The sequence below is a fragment of a genome, unplaced genomic scaffold (assembly GCF_019419815.1).
Source record: "Pyrus x bretschneideri cultivar Hongxiangsu unplaced genomic scaffold, Pyrus_bretschneideri_v1 Contig15, whole genome shotgun sequence".
Taxonomy (NCBI): Eukaryota; Viridiplantae; Streptophyta; class Magnoliopsida; order Rosales; family Rosaceae; genus Pyrus; species Pyrus x bretschneideri.
The window spans coordinates 2,151,876-2,169,417 of NW_025999446.1; the positions used below are offsets into that span (position 1 = coordinate 2,151,876).

Below are 17,542 nucleotides of genomic sequence, written 5' to 3' on the forward strand. Positions count from 1 at the left end.
TAGTTGGAATTAATTGAAATTGCATGCAGTTGTCCATCTATTTTTATTATTATTAACAAAGATAGTGTCGGTTAAGACCGTTACTAGATTTTATATTTTATTTATTTAATTGTTATCTAACGTCGGTTTAAGGGATATTTTATTTATTTAATTTTATTACAATGTCGATTAAAAGCGACAGTAGGTTGTATATTTTACAATTAAATTGCTGATGCATGTTGCTTTAAACCGACGTAATGTGTAAGTATACATAGCTTTAAACCGACGTTAAAGTTAGTGTCGCTTTAAACCGACGTTGTGTAGTGGCGGATTAAGCCCAAAAAGCGACACTGAAGCCCTTTCGCGACAATAGCAATAGTGTCGCTATTCCAATGCGACATTACATTGTTTAATGTCGGATTTGTGCCAAATTTCCGACAGAAATTTGATTTCTCGTCGGTTTTTCCTCCGCCGGTGATAGCATATATTGTAGTAGTGAGAGGAGACTTGCGATTTTGATATAACTTAGATATGATGTGTTATTAGTTTTTGCGTGGACTTGGTTCATTTTTCACAATCAGAGACAAAATATAATAAATATCATTAAACAATGTAAGTCTTAACGAAAAAAGATTACCTAATATTTAAACTATACTAACTATATCATTACAACTTGGGACTGTAATTATCACGTCCTCGATTTCTATGGAACTTGAGGATTACTGAATGTACGCATCTTCTAGATGGATCTCTCACTATACATGTTAATGAAACAAAACAAACCGAGTTCTTCAAGGCATTACTGGGAATTAAGGTGGTTGAAAGAGTCGACCATAACTTTAACTTATGGCTTGGGGGAGCAATCACAAAGTCTTAAGTCTTCGGAGTTAAAAGCGGCTGACTTTGGAATTAGTTGGTGAGACGTACAACCAGTTTGTCCAGGTCAAACTACAAAAAAAATTCATTAAAATCACCGTCCCTGCTTAAAGACACTACACGCCGAGCAGTCGGCTACACCTACCAAAGCTGTTGCAATGGTTACTAGTGTTAGGGTTTTGTTTGGTGTATCGGATTTTGGAATACTCGCTAAATCAGAAGTATGTTGAATGAAGAAACAAATGCAAATTTCTAATCTTGTTTAAATTGAAAGTAAAAGATGAATTAGTCACAAAGTTCGAATAAGAGATTGGAAATCAATTATATTAGTTGGCATGTAGTAGCCGATCAACCAAAGTAATTATCTGTTAAGCAAATGTGAATTGTGATGGGTTTTATTGCCGTGTTTGAAGGATCTCCATGTTTGAATCTAATTGGACTTAACTAATTACATGATAAGACAAAGAAAAAGTTTATAAATCTCACTTTTTTATATAGGAGATGTTTCGGAAGGATACTTGAAACACTGGGCATCATATACAACTAATATTTTTAGTCGCTTAAACTATAATTTTTTTATCTAAATCAATAAAATAGATTTGATTCCATCTTAAAATATTAGTTTTTATGGGAAAAAATAGAACTCTGAACATTTGCGGGTGAAAACTTGGATGCAACCTAAAACTTGGACCTGAGGAATCTTCGCAATTTAATCATATAAAATGAGAAAGCTTAAAGTAGAAGGCAAATGACGAGTTCCCATACGTTTGCCTCACCAACTTCATTAATTAATTAATTATATAGATAAGCATGAATCAAATTGCAGATTAATTAGTTGAAGCATGAATCAAATTGCAAATTAATTAGTTGAATATACTTATCAAAGATAGAAGACATAGCACACAGAGAGACATGAAGAGAGCAAGGCCATGAGATACACTCCATTTGTCGTCTTCATCAGCTTTCGTTTTGTTGTTTTCCTGTCACATATCACCATTATTCACACATGCATTCAAGCTTCACCATTTTTGTTCTGTTTTTGGTGCCGCCAACAGCCTCATTTACTTCATAACCATAGGTACATCTTGAGTTAAATTGTAGCAATGTTCCTTTAACTTTAATCAAATTGGAGTAATGGTCCCTCAACTAAAAATTCATTGTCATTGATCCCTCAACTCATCAAAACGTGTAGTTATGATCCTTTTCGTCAACTCCGTTAGAATTCTATCATAATGAGTTATGTTGGAATGATCATTGCTACAATTGGGTTAAAGTTGAGAGACCATTGCTCCAATTGAGTTAAAGTTAGTTGGATTAAAGTTGAGGGACCATTGATACAATTTTTCTTATTTGATTTTCCATATTTGTCTCTTGATTCAACCTCACATGCATGGTATGTGACTCATTTTGACGGAAGTTCTAACGAAGTTAACGAAAATGACCATAGTTGCAAATTTTCATGAGTTGAGGGATCATTGCTCTAATTGAGTTAAAATTGAGAGATCATGGCTACAATTTACTCGTATATCCTTGTATGAGTGTGTTTGAGCCCAAAATAATGGAGTTGGGCTGAGTAAGATTATGGGTTCGGCCCATAGTAAAACAAACTTGAATCCCAGGTTTGTTTGGCAAAAGGCCCGGCCCAAAGTGGGTTAGCCGAGATTGAATTATATTTATTTATTTGGTTCGGGAATTGAAAGAATTGCGTAATATTTGGATTGCACATACAACTTTGAGAGGACTGTTTAGCAATGGCAACCATTTTTTAGTTTCTTTTAGGATTGTTTTGATCTTATATTTTGAATAAAGAAATAAACATTACAGAAGAGGGATGGTTTGAATCTTGTTTCGGTTTTAAATGCATATATTTACAAGTCATGAGATGCTAAACTCGCTAATTTAGTTTTTGCAGGCCAACTTCTAATATGATCATTAGGTTAAGCATTTTATTTAAAATCATTTTATCCAAATGTGCTCGTTAGATATTATTGCTGGTTCAGTATGGGATATCAAACCAAAACTATTATCCCAAATCCCAAACCGAAATTTTTCGGGACCGGAATTTCAAGACCAATCCCAAACTAAATTTTTGGGAATTCCAAATTTCAGGATTCTCGAAATATTTTTGGGATTTCGGGACAAATTGGGATTAAATTTTGATTTTGGGCTATTGGGCTGAAACTTGACATATTGGGCTTTTGGCCTAAAATTTAACCTTTTAGATTAAAATTCTATCTGTAATCCCAAAAAATTACAGAACAAGACCAAAATAAAAACTTGCATCAGGAAACTGAAACAAAAAAAATACAGAGACAAGTTGTAGGGAGAGAGCCTAGATAGAGAGTGACCATAGCCAAAAATTGCAGAGAAACATTTCCCATTTGGGGGTTTTGGTGTTAGATAGAGCCCACTACCAAGCAAAAACGAATGCAGACAAAATCAAACCAAATTCCATGAGAACCCCAAGTTCCATAAGAACAGAATTTGGTCATGACACAAGATAAATGACACCAAATAAGCTTTATATATGCATGTAGAGGGCAATCCATACCAACATGATACAACATAATTGACACCTAATAAGCTTTACACATATCCATAAAATTAATGAAACTTTAACGAAAAATTATCGGTACTATTTATTTTAACGAAAAATCATATTTTTATACTAAAAAGTCAATCATGGTACTATTCACTTTACCCTTTATTTTGTCTTTATCGTTAAAACTCAAAGTTTTCAAGTCATTTTCATTAATTTTCCTTAAAATTAATGTTAATCAGCAAAAGATATAACACAATCTCTCAAGACGAGTGGCGAAAGAACACATTGTTTTGACATAAAAAATCTAGCAAAAATGCTTGAGGCCAAGTATAGAAAGGATATTTCCCCTATTATTTTTCGCACATTTTAGTGTGAAAACAATGCCAAACTCCCAGTTATTCAAGAGGCATAAAGTTTCCCACTGCACTTATCATCCAAAAAGATCGCCTAACTTATTAGTAAACATAAATATAGAAATTAAATTAGGGTTGGAATCATGAACATCCATTCTAAAACATGAACAAATTTCACAAACCCTAATCTATAATTCGAACCCTAAATTAAATTTCAAATCCAAAATTAATTCCAAAATTTATCTGATTTGGGGGAGAATCAGTGCACAGTGCACTGGATGAAGAAGTCGAGAGAGAGATGAGAGAGGTGATAGTTGATAGGTCAAGACTCAGTCGAGAGAGAGAGCGATGGTTGTGGCTCTATGTGGTGAAGGAAGGCTCCACAATGAGAGATGAGAAGTCAAGAGAGAGATCAAAGAGGTGATAGGTCTGTGTGATGTGGGTGTGGCCGAATTCGAAGACGGAGAGAGAAATCGGTGAGGAGGGTGTGGTGAGGTCGAGAGACGAAGAGAGAGAGAGACTGAGTCTGAGTGAGGGTTTTATTTGTATTTAATGGTTGAGATCAAATCTCAACCAAATTCGACAGTTGTTATAATTCCAAATATATATTTAAAATTAAATAATATTTTTTTTATTTCAGTTCGGTTTAGGATTATCAAACGAATGAATCTGTTAGACTGATTCTTCTACCGAAATTTTGGGATCGGTTCGTTATTGGGTACCAAAATTTTCAAGATTTTCAGTTTTGTATTTTTTCGGTTCGGTTTGAAATATTTGGTACTTTTTTCCACCCCTAGATATCAAATAAATACTGATAAGATTAACGAGAATTGCTCTCTTAAAGTCCTCATTTTGAGATTTGTGACGACCTCTTTTATTTGAACCCTTGAATTAATATACCGATTATGAATCCTTTGTTGTCACAACCAATGCTCATGAACTTGTTGTCAATGTATAATCTGGTTAACATTTTAGGCATAGTGAGGGAAGACTTTTTTAATGTCATCTATGATGACAATCGATTTGTTATAGCACTTACAAGTAACATATTGGGTAATATACAGCTTCCCATCCACGGATATGTTTGTAATCTTAATGTTAGTTTTTGTAAGAAATGGTTATGAGGGTGATAATCTGTGTCGTTATAAGTGATGAGGAATTTAGTTTATGTTTTACTTAGAAAATTAATTTAAAGTTATCTTTGCATTTTTCTTCATACTCCCCTAATCCATAGGCCTGCTTATTTCATCTCTTTGTCTGGTTGAAATTTAAAGGTATCGACTTGTTAAATCATAAATTACAGTTTCTTTAATTCCATTGATGTTTTTTTGGATAATTGTGGATAAAAAAATATCATTAAATCTATCACATCCCGGCCCGGGGTCCACCACATCCTAGGCCCCTTACACAACTGTAGCACGATATTGTTCGCTTTGGGCCTCGATCACGCCCTTACGGTTTTGTTTCTGGGAACTCACGCAATGGGCCCCGACCACGCCCTCACGGTTTTGTTTCTGGGAACTCACACAAGAACTTCCTAGTGGGTCACCCATCATGGGATTGCTCTCGCGCGTTACTCGCTTAACTTCGGAGTTCCGATGGAACTCAAAGCCAATGAGCTCCCAAAAGGCCTCGTGCTAGGTAGAGATGGGAATATACATATAAGGCTTACAAAATTCATTCCCCTGGGCGATGTGGGATGTAACAATTCACCCCCTTAGGGGCCCATTGTCCTCATCACCACACTTCCGCCCAAGGATTGGCTCTGATGCCAAATTGTCACATCCGGGCCTGGGGTCCACCACATCCCGGGCCCGCTTCACCACCATAGCACGATATTGTCCGCTTTGGGCCCTGACCACGCCCTCGCAGTTTTGTTACTGGGAACTCACACGAGAACTTCCCAGTGGGTCACCCACCATGGGATTGCTCTCGCGCGCTACTCGCTTAACTGATGGAACCCGAAGCCAGTGAGCTCTCAAATGACCTCATGCTAGGTAGAGATAGGAATATACATATAAGACTTACAGGATCCACTCCCTTGGGCGATGTGGGATGTAACAATAAAACTGACACACCCCGACCCGGAATGTTTACTAGGACCCTGAATCAAGGCGTGTTGGCCGACACCTGGAAAGTGACGAAGTCATAAAGTGTGATAATGTATAAAATGTGAATAAATTAAAATCTAAAAGTGCCTAAGTACATGAGTGCGCGGTGAGCGGGTCTGGATCCATTTCACGCGTGATACAGAGCATAGGTATAGTACAATAAGGTAAGATAATGATTATACCATCATAAGAAGACATCTGTACTGAAAAGTGCCACAAATCCTCGTCGATACGGAACTCTGCTACTAGAACCTGGAAGGGTGCAAAAATAGAAAATGTGAGTGAGTGAAACAAAACTTTTCAAACCAATTTCAATTACCAAAGGCAGTAGCCCCTCGCCGTAACATCTGTATAATTTCTCATAAATAACAGGCGTGACTATAACTCAAAACCATAACCAAAATAACAGTCTCACAGTTATGCCGTGTCAAATATCTCAACAAGAATAAGTAACCCAAGTGAAATAAATCAATATGAAATGGTATGTCAATCGGATCCACCTATTATGGCCTGTACAGCTGAACCAATAGCTCATCAACATGTTAGCCAGAGTCACCTCACGTGACCTGTACGGCTGAATCAATAACTCATCAATCAATGCTAGCACATAAGTCGGAGTCACCTATAATGACATGTACGACTTATCCATATCTCATCAATCAATGCTAGCATATAAGTCGGAGTCACTTATAGTGACCTGTACGACTTATCCATGTCTCATCAATCAATGATAGCACATAAGTCGGAGTCACCTATAGTGACCTCTATGACTTATCCATATCTCATCAATCAATGCTAGCACATAAGTTAGAGTTACCTATAGTGACATGTACGACTGAATCAATAGCTCATCAAATATCCCTGCAAACGAGTGGGAACCACCTCTAGTGGTCTGTATGACAGGACTGGGTGTAAATAAGTACTCTCAAGTGCTACGATCACGTGAAGACTGTGCGAATAATCGCGAGTCACCTACGAGTTGAAACCACCTATAATGGTTTGTACGACAGGCCTCTGCATCTACCTTGAATTCAAGGTGAGCATAAGATGCAAGAGGTGAACATCACGTGAAGGACTGTGCCCTGGCCACAGGTAGAAGCACTAACACTGGGGTGCAGGTTTATGAGCTCTAAATGCATCTAATACCGCATGTACGACTTATAGGCAACCTGTACGACAGTGTCAGAGTTGCCTATTATTGCAACCTGTACGACAATGTCGGAGTTACCTAAAACATAAATGCAGCCATGTCATAACCTCATCATTTCAAATAAAATGTAATCATAACCATGCATCTCACATTTCACAACATATACTCACCTGAACTTACTTGTGCGTTATGCGTTCACCTTCGCACTTCAAAGCATTCACAATAATTATGTGCCGGTAATATACATATGGATATGCCATGATGCAATCTAAAACTCACCCATACCATAGCATTTTCAAGTACATATAAATATATATATATATATAATATGGCGTAAAATGCACAATCTATAACGCTCTACTCCCGAACTATTTATTTTCGAGAATAATTATCGGTGATAAGCTCAACTAGACACTAATTTAATTAACCATCATTACTTACGTTTCCTTACTTCATTTCCTTGATTCCTCACATATTGATTTATATCTCACATTTTCCATCAATATCCTTCGCATTGCTCAATTCCCCAAACAAGGCTATTGTCCTAATTAATTAGTCTCGTTTATTGTATGGTTGCATCTAACGTCTTGTTAGACTGCCTACGTACCCTAAACAGGGATCAAGCCATTCGTAGTTCGCACTAGTCTGCCAAAGCATTCACAAAAATTATATGAAATATTCAATTTATAAACGTTTGTGGAGATGTCAATCTTGTGTGTGTGTGTGTGTGTGTGTGTGTGTGTGTATACACGATAGAAGGGAAAAGAACCACTCACCTTAGGCCCGCGCTATGACTCATTCGCACGAATATCGAGACATCACGAACTATCATCGCATGTGACCAATTATCAAATCACGTCTCAGAGTTCTTACTGATATAATACATAATTTACACAAAACACATCCCTACGTCATACAATCTGGAAGATCTGCTTCACAGATCTCCGATCCGTTACTTCAAAGATCTACAATATGTTTCTAAAACAACGTCCTAAGGTTTCATTACGATCCAACAGTCGGATCTCCATCAATTGCTAAAACCAAGTGACGGTCAACATTTTATTTTATGAACTTACAAATTCAATTTGGGAAGATCCATAAATTGGATTCTCGATCCGTAGTGACGGTCAATAGTTTCTATGGTTCTCAAATATTACGTACTATAACATATTAAAGTTTGGTGACAATCCAACGGTCAGATTGTCGATTCATATAATGACCTTTTAACGTATTGTAGAGAATTTAGGTTCCAACGATCAATCTACGTCATACGATTCTCAGGATTGAACTCCAAGCATCTTATTTATCCTAAATATAGCATTGACGGTCCTCTAGCCACGCGCCACCATGCGCCGCCGTGAGTGGCGGTCGGCCACCCCGACTTGCTTGAAAATTCAACTATTTCTAAAAATTCTCAAAAATTATAAAAATGAAGATCTCAATGAGAGAAACAACTTTCATACTTGCCATGAAGTCCAAAAGTGGACGGAATATGGTCAATTTTGCTCACAAAGCCGACAGGTGCCTAAAGCTTCCCAGTGTCGATTCGTCGTTTACGGTGGTCCAACGGGGTCAAGGTTGGTTGGGTTTTGCTTCGAGGATGATGGGCTACAAAGCCCAAGTGGTGGCATCGGCCATCACTTTGCCGTTTTGCCGGAAAAATAAAAAAGGGTAGCCAGAGCACCGTGAAAACTGTCAACTTGCGTGGCCTCAAACCGTGAACACCAATTGTATGCTAAGTTCAGTAAGTGCCAGTTCTGGTTAGACCAAGTTGCGTTTTTGGGGCACGTCATTTCTGCTCAGGGTATTTTGGTGGACCCTCAGAAGGTCGCAGCTGTGGAGAATTGGGAGCAACCGCGAACCGTCACTGAGGTGAGAATTTTCCTTGGTTTGGCGGGGTAATATCGGAGATTTGTGAAGGATTTTTCCGTGATTGCTTTACCACTGACGAGGTTGACAAGGAAGGATGTTAAATTCGAGTGGGATGATAAGTGTGAGCGGAGTTTCCAGCAGTTGAAGCATTGTCTCACTCATGCACCGGTTTTGGCACTCCCCGACGATAGTGGTGATTTCGAGGTTTATAGCGATGCTTCCTTGAATGGTCTGGGATGTGTGTTAATGCAACATGGTAGGGTGATTGCTTATGCTTCGCGACAATTGAAACCCCATGAGTTGAATTACCCTACACATGATTTGGAGTTGGCTGCTATTATCTTTGCGTTGAAGTTGTGGAGACACTACCTTTATGGAGAGAAATGTAGGATCTTTACAGATCACAAGAGTCTTCAATATCTTTTTACTCAGAAGGAACTTAATCTTCGTCAACGGAGGTGGATGGAGTTGCTCAGCGATTACGATTGCACGATTGATTATCACCCTGGTCGTACAAATGTAGTTGCCGATGCACTTAGTAGGAAGTCTCAGGGCCGCATTAATGCGTTGTATGCGAGTCATATTCCTCTTTTGGCGGACTTGCGTTCTACGGGAATGAGGTTAGAAGCAGAAGATCGAGAAGTGGTGTTACTTGCAAATTTTCAAGTTAGGCCAATCTTAGTTGATCGGGTGCTTGCAGCTCAGATAACTGATGAGCAGACTCAAGAACTAATCCAAGCTCGAGATCAAGGAAGGAGGAGAGACCTCAGAGTTCGTGATTCGGATGGCATGTTGATGCAAGAGGGAAGAATGTTCGTGCCTAATAACTTGGAGTTAAAGAAAGAAATTCTCGATGAAGCACATATCTCAGCTTATGCCATGCATCCAGAAGCTACTAAAATGTATCATACCATTCGACCATTCTATTATTGCCCGGGTATGAAGAGGGAGATAGCTGAGTATGTGAGTAGATGTGCTGTTTGTCAGCAGGTTAAAGCGGAAAGGAAGAAGTCGTTTGGGTTGTTGCAGCAACTTCCCGTTCCAGAGTGGAAATGGGAAAATATTACCATGGATTTTGTGTACAAGCTTCCGCGTACACATAATGGTTTTGATGGCATTTGGGTAATCGTTGATCGGCTCACTAAGTCGGCACATTTCATTCCAGTGAGGGAGAAGTATTCTTTGAGTCGTTTGGCGGAGTTGTTCATCTCGAAGATTGTGAAGTATCATGGTATCCCTGTGAGTATTGTCTCGGATCGTGATCCACGATTTACATCTAAGTTTTGGGTGGCTTTCCAGGAAGCTTTGGGTACGAGACTACTTTATAGCACGGCGTATCATCTTCAGACGGACGGACAATCAGAGAGAACTATTTAGACTTTGGAAGATATGTTGCGAACTTCAGTGTTGCAGTTTGGTGATGCTTGGCACCAACGGTTGGATTTGATGGAATTCGCCTACAACAACAGCTTTCATTCGAGTATTGGCATGGCGCCATTTGAGGCATTATATGGTAGAGCTTGTCGCACACCGTTGTGTTGGTCAGAGGTTGGAGAAAGAGTCTTAGTGGGTCCTGAGATTGTTGAGGAGACTACTCAAAATGTTCAGGTAATTAAGTCTAACCTGAAAGCAGCCCAGGACAGGCAGAAGAGCTTAGCAGATCGGCATGCTACGGACAGAGCGTATGAGGTCGGAGATTGGGTATTTCTGAAGCTCTCACCGTGGAGAGGTGTAGTGAGATTTGGGAAGAAAGGCAAGTTAAGTCCCAGGTATATTGGACCATACATGGTCACAGAGTGAGTTGGTGAGGTAGCTTACAGGTTGGAGTTGCCTCCGGAGTTAGCCAGAGTGCATAACGTGTTTCACGTGTCCATGCTTCGACATTATGTTGCTGATCCATCTCATGTGATACCTCCACAACCCTTGGAGATTAATCCAGATTTGACTTATGACGAGGAACCAGTGACGATACTAGATTGGAAGGAAAAGGTTCTAAGGAACAAGACGGTGAATTTAGTGAAAGTTTTGTGGAGGAATCATTCCGTGGAGGAAGCTACGTGGGAGACGGAAGATCGGATGAGGGATTTGTATCCTAGGTTGTTCTTTGGTCACTAGGGGTTATATTTGGTTGTTTTGAATTTCGGGACGAAATTCTATTAAGATGGGTAGGTTGTGACAGCCCGTCCCGAAATTATAGAAAACGTATGTGTGAAAAGACACTTTTACCCCTAGTTCGTTCTCTTTACGTTATTGGTTGTTTTTGGTGTTGTGTTGGAATGTCTTTGGGCCACACACACACTCCCACACCTGCACCACCTTCTGTCCCTTTCCCTGTAAGTTCCCCGAGCCCCATTCCCTTCCTCTTCCTTCGAAAACGTACGGACATACACCAAAACCCATCAAACACCCACAGATCGAAGGAACCAAGTACATATTCGAGCTCGTGAGGCTCGTGCGAGTGCAACCATACCATTTTCAGGTGAGAACTCTATCGTTTTCACGTCGATTCGAAGTTGTCCGATTTGAGTACTATTCATGCAAACGTAAATTCTCACATTTTAGAGGAAATGAAGCTCGTAGGTAGCTTGGTGAGGTCCCAAGGAGTCTCGGAGTAGTTCGTTTGAAGGATTTGGGCATCGGGATCGCCGTGTTCGAAGTTGGCCGGATTTGGATTGTGTGGACAGGTGAGATCTCATAGTTTTTAACCCTTAAAAGTGGTATATCGTTGTTCTCCTAGTTCTAGGCGTCATTTTGGTACAAAAATCGTGAAAATTGGTTGAAAAATGAAGGAGTTAGGACGTTTTAAAGATTTCCCAGTTTTCCGGCGCCGGCACCGGAGTCTCGCCGGGGAAGAAGACGGAATATTCCGTCAAGTTTGATGGAATATTCCTGACGCCGTTGACGGAATCATTTAGAACTAACGGAATATTCCCTACGGTGTCAGTTGACGCCGTCAGCGTGCCAGGCACGTGCCTGCGCGTGGGCAAGGGGGCTACGACCCTTCCACATACCAGTGAGTGGGCTTTTGGTTTTCCGTATATACCTATATACTTATATTTTCCCAGAAATTTATATAAATGTTTATTAGTTATATGTCATTCCTTTTATATTAGTGGTTATTATGCATGATTAGTTGCATATATGTTTGTTTATACATATTCATTTATATGTTCATATATATATATATATATATATTGGTGCTGTGGATGCACAGGTAAGTGCCAAGTAAGCGTTATTTAATATTTGCATTAAATAGTGATTAAAGATGCTTAAAGAGCTCATAACCTGCACCCCCGATGTTAGTGCTCCCGCCCAAAGTAGGGCACAGTCCTTCACGTGTTGTTCACCTCCCGCACCATACGCTCAGCTTAGATCCAAGTTAGGTGCACAGTCTTATCGTACAGACCACTTTAGGTGGTTCCGACTCGTAAGTGACCCGCGACTATTCGCACAGCCTTCACATGATCGTAGCACTAGAGCATTTATATGTATTACACCCAGGCCTGTCGTACAGACCACTATAGGTGGTTCCGACTCGTGGGCAGGTTTAGTTATTGAGATTGAGATTTAAGCTCTAGATTCAGCCGTACAGGTCACTTTAGGTGACTCCGGCTGCCAGTTATATGTTATTGATATGGTTTATACCTGAGCACTTGCATTCCATTCTGAGTTCCTGGCATGGCATATTCTTGAGCATGGTTGATATATATATTTATGCGTGCATATGTTTATATTCTGGGAAGTATACAGGTTTTACGGCGAGGGGTTAGAACTTATTTTGCTAAACGGGTTTTGAAAAGCTTTGTTTTTGCCCACTCACGCTTTTGTTTTGCGCCCCTCCAGGTTCTAGTTGTTCAGTTGGTTTGGTGGTTTCCCAGAGGGCTTTCCCGGCATTTCTGACAGACGATCACCAGCGTACGTCCACCTTCGGGTGCCCTGTTGTAACGCTATTTTAGTTTGGACTGCTTTAGGTTTTCTGCTCTGAAATTGTGTCTCACTTACGCTAGCACTCATTACTTTGACCTTATGTATGCTAGTTTTTATTTATTCGTACTTTTACGTTATTACTTTAGTAGCTTCCGCACTGTGCACATGGCTACGTCACCTCCACGTGATGGCAAGCACGCCCTGATCTCGGTCAGGGTGTGTCAAAACGTACCAAAATAAGTTTTTGTTTTAGTACGTTATGAGAAAATAGGATTGAGAATAATATAAACGTACCAATACACAATGTGTACAAAATAAAACGTACCAAAATAAAAATAATGTATCAATATTAATTATATGTCTCAAATCAAACGTACCAAAATTGCAAATAAACATACCAATTAATGATTTTTGTAAATTCAAATGTACCCGCAGATAATATATACATAATGTATTGTACCTAATAATAATTCGTCAACAACTATACTTAAAAAAACAGCAAAAAAAAATATAATTTCACAAAAAAATTGAAAAAATTACACGGAGTTTTTATGTTGATCACCAACTATTTGAAAAAGAAAAAAACAATTTGGAAAAAGAAATAATATTAAATGTTTCCATAATAAAATAAATAAATAAATAAAAACTGTGATCGAAAAAAACATATTTGGAAGAATATAAAATATAGTTTAATTACTAATATCTCCATTAAATAAGGAAAAGTGCATCATGCAGATAAAGAGATAAATTCAAAAATTATTTTAATTTTAAAAAATAGAGGCGACTATTGGTCAAAGCACTTTAAAAAGGCATAGATGTTTAATCTAAATGATATAGAAAAACTATAGAAGATTCTAATTTGACCTAATAAAAAAATAAGTTCAAACCAGAAATATATGCCTAATCAGTAATTTTAAGTAATTTATAGCTAAATACCCTTAAATTTTAGTCAGTTAATTTTTGGTGCTCATTTAAGAGTAATCCTGGTGTTACATAAAATTTTGATTTTGATCATTCATTTATGAGTTGAGTCTGCATTGCCGTTTGGTACTTATGTCTAGTGATATTCTTTTTTATTTATAAGTAAGAGGTCTTAAGTTTGATTATCGCCAAATGCGTATTTGAACAACACTATTGTTAGTTTATTGTAAGACTAAGCTCACCTCCTTAATGTATATAAATATCATTCGTTAAAAAAAAAAAAAAAAAAGTGCATCACGAAACAATGAATGTAGTTTGAGAAGGGGAAAAAAAGGAACTCCATGTGATACAATCATTAAGAGCAGTTTTTTTCCATTCACCGCAAAATTACATTTACTCCATATTAATTAAACAAGGTAATTAAAGAAATTAAATGATAGACATAAGTACTCCATGGAATATTAGGCAAAAAAAGCACAATACTTGTTCACTGGCACGATCATCTCCCATCACTAACTGGTAATACAACGTGGTTCCTCATATTATGAAACCCCGAACTTGATTCGCCACCTCCTTCATTACTAATGGTTTCCATTGATATTTCTCCGAGCAAGCATTCAGTTTCTTCTAAATTGGAATTATCATTAACCCATGGATGCATGACCATCCTTCTCAAGCCCTCCAGTTCCATTGCAACTTCCATCATTGTTGGTCTTTCTTCACCTTTTACTCTCAAGCACCTCTTTGCAAGGTTAGAAACTTCCTTAAGCTGCTCAACGTTTGCCTCAGTCACAATACAATCATCAAGAACTTGCAGCAAGCGGTCGTCTTTCAGTGCTGAAAGAAAATACTTTGCCAAATTTCTCTCTTCCTCCGGCTTGTCAAACGAAAGTGCCTTCTTTCTTGTTAGTAGCTCGACGAGGACAACTCCGAAACTATAGACATCGCTTTTCTCAGTCAACTGGCTTGTCTGCAAGTATTCCGGGTCTAAATACCCGAGAGTTCCTTGCACCATTGTAGATAACTGAGCTTCGTCCAATGGAACCAATCTTGAGGCTCCAAAGTCAGACACCTTGGCTGTGAGATTCTCATCTAAGAGTATATTTGTAGACTTGATATCTCTGTGAATTATAGGAACAGAAGCTGCAGAGTGCAAGTATGACAGCACGCCAGCAGTTTCTGTAGCTATCCGTAGACGAATTTCCCAAGGCGCGTTGAATTTGGATGATTTGGTTGTGTTATGGATGTATTCAAACAGGGTTCCATGGGCGACAAATTCATAAACTAGTAGGGGGACTTCGGTTTCCAAACAACAACCTAAAAGCTTGACCACATTCCTGTGGTTGATTTGGGACAGTACGACCACTTCATTTATGAATTGCTCTGTCTGGCTTTGATCTACCATTTTGGCCTTCTTGATTGCAACTACTCGGCCGTCTGCTAAAATTCCTTTGTAGACTGTACCGAACCCTCCCTTGCCAATGATTCTAGTCTCATGATAATTTTTGGTGGCCTTCTCAAGTTCTCCTGTTGTGAAGATTTTTGCCGTTTCATGAGAGGATCCTTGCCGTTCTGAAAGTTGCTGATGTAGCATGATCCCTCCATTTCGCTTGAAGAATTTCTCCTTTAGCTTCAAGAGCTTCCATCGTTTGTATCCCAAATACAACCAAGAGCTGCCCATGAATAGGGACACGAGGCCTACGCCGATTCCTACATATCCAACAAATTAATTGTAAACCCTGGTACGTAGTTATAACCAAATGAACTGAGTATGTATTGCTATCTGGACCATATGTGCCGACCATCTTTTTCATCACATCTCTAACGAAGTTTGGATTCTTTAAAAACATGTAGAAAAGCATTGAATCACTTGTTAATCACTTGTTACCATATATGTACATGCTTACCAACGACAATTTGGATAACAAAGGTCCGATCAGGGGTGCAGCCTTCTCCGTCTTTTCTACCATCACCATGGTACCCCTTGTGGCAAGAACAAGTATAGTTTCCCTCTGTATTTATACATTTTTGCTTGCATGTATTGAGCTCTGGAACCTCACATTCATCAATGTCTGCAAAACAACATAACCCATGCTCAGAAATTAAGCATATTATTTTAATTAGTAGTACTAATAAAGTGAAATAGAAATACCATAGCAGTCATTTAGGTATGGATTCCCTTGGTAACCTTCGTTGCACTTGCAGCGATACCCGGATCCATTCTCGACATCAAGACACGTTGCGTTGCCCTGACATGTGTAATTCGGCACTTGTTTCTTCTCAACAACGTTAGCGCAGGTCTCATTTCCAACCGACCAATCGAGTACCACCGGAAGTTGTGTATTTATCAAATAATCCGACCACAACATATTGGAGAAGAAGTTGAACTTGCCCCCTTGGACAACGAAGGAAAAACTGCAAGGATTAAAGGAGTACACATTCGAATGATTTTTAAAACTCGTTGCACTCACCTCGAAAGAAGTCATTCCTTGAGCAATTGGTGTTTCACAACAGCCGATACCACTGCAGGAACCATTGGCAACGTAGTCAATGCTGCCACACACTGTAGTGCACCCACCAGTGTATCCGTAGTTTCCATTTTTGTCTCCCTTAATGTACCCATGGGTGTCACAACCAACTGCGACAAACACGTTTTCGGTGTTTGATATGAAGAAACTGGAAAGAGTGAGAAAATTGGTAAAGCCGTCAATCGGCTGGCCTGATTTTTCGTAACATTGTACGGCTGGGTATAGGGTAATGTAAAGCTTCCCATCTACGGATATTTTTGTGACATCAATCGAATGACTCTTTCTAAGAAATGGTTTTGGGGGGTCATAATGTGTGCTATTACAAGTAATGAGGAAATCCTCATTTAAGTAACAGCCCTCTTTTGTACCAAATGGATACGGGATGCTAACATTCCCACATTTGTCTTGACAACCCGGCTTGACTTCTACTTCACCGGGAGGAGGAGGAGAAGGAAGAGGTGGAGAGGTTAATTGTGTTTGGGCTGAAGTGGCTGCTGCTAATAGTACCTCTATTACTATTATGAGGATGATAGGTTGCAGAAGCATTTTTTGTTTGCTCATGGTCATGGCTTCTAAGTTTTTGTTGAAAAAATGAGATGTTTTGGTCCTTTTATTGGTAGGGAGGAGGAAGACTTGGAGAGGAAGAATTGGAGGGGAAGACTTGGAGCGGAGACTTGTGAATTGATTGAGCAAACCTTGGAGAGGATACCTGCATTACTTAGATATGACGTGTTATTAATTCTTTCGTGGACGTGGTTCATTTTCACAATCGGACAAAATAAATATCATCAAACAATGTAAGTCTGACAAGAAAACATTACCTAGTACTTATGTTACACTAACTATATCTATGTATACGCTAACCATTACAACTCGGGACTGTAATTATCATGTCCTCGCTCTCTAAGGTTTCATTACGAGCCAACGGTCGGATCTCCGTTAATTGCTAAAACCAAGTGACGGTCAACATTTTATTTTATGAACTTACAAATTCAATTTGGGAAGATCCATAAATCGGATTCTCAATCCGTTGTGACGGTCAACAGTTTCTATGGTTCTCAAATATTACGTACTATAACATATTAAAGTTTGGTAACGATCCAACGATCAGATTGTCAATTCATATAATGACCTTTTAACATATTGTAGAGAATTTAGGTTCCAACGATCAATCTACGTCATACGATTCTCAGGACTGAACTCCAGGCATCTTATTTATCCTAAACATAGCATTGACGGTCCTCTGGCCACGCGCCACCACGCGTCGCCGTGAGTGGCGGTCG

The 17,542-nt window shown here is 39.0% G+C and overlaps 1 protein-coding gene across 1 annotated transcript; it reads right to left on the minus strand.

Moving 5' to 3' along the window:
* Positions 1-14,082: 14,082 nt before the first annotated feature.
* On the minus strand, positions 14,083-16,893 carry LOC103959559 (putative wall-associated receptor kinase-like 16). Its single transcript, XM_048580282.1, has 3 exons — positions 15,884-16,893; positions 15,639-15,803; positions 14,083-15,441 (listed from the first exon to the last, which is right to left on the minus strand). Exons 1-3 carry the CDS (start codon positions 16,824-16,826, stop codon positions 14,231-14,233), a joined length of 2,319 nt encoding a protein of 772 aa, XP_048436239.1. The 5' UTR covers positions 16,827-16,893; the 3' UTR covers positions 14,083-14,230.
* Positions 16,894-17,542: the final 649 nt, after the last annotated feature.

What these genes read in the sequence shown, in the direction of transcription:
- LOC103959559 (XM_048580282.1), bottom strand. Translation starts at nt 16,826, where the DNA reads ATGACCATGAGCAAACAAAAAATGCTTCTGCAACCTATCATCCTCATA. An exon ending in ATACCTAAATGACTGCTATG is followed by an intron (nt 15,804 to 15,883) that starts GTATTTCTATTT and finishes GTTGTTTTGCAG; the next exon opens with ACATTGATGAATGTGAGGTT. An exon ending in TGTTATCCAAATTGTCGTTG is followed by an intron (nt 15,442 to 15,638) that starts GTAAGCATGTAC and finishes TTGGATATGTAG; the next exon opens with GAATCGGCGTAGGCCTCGTG.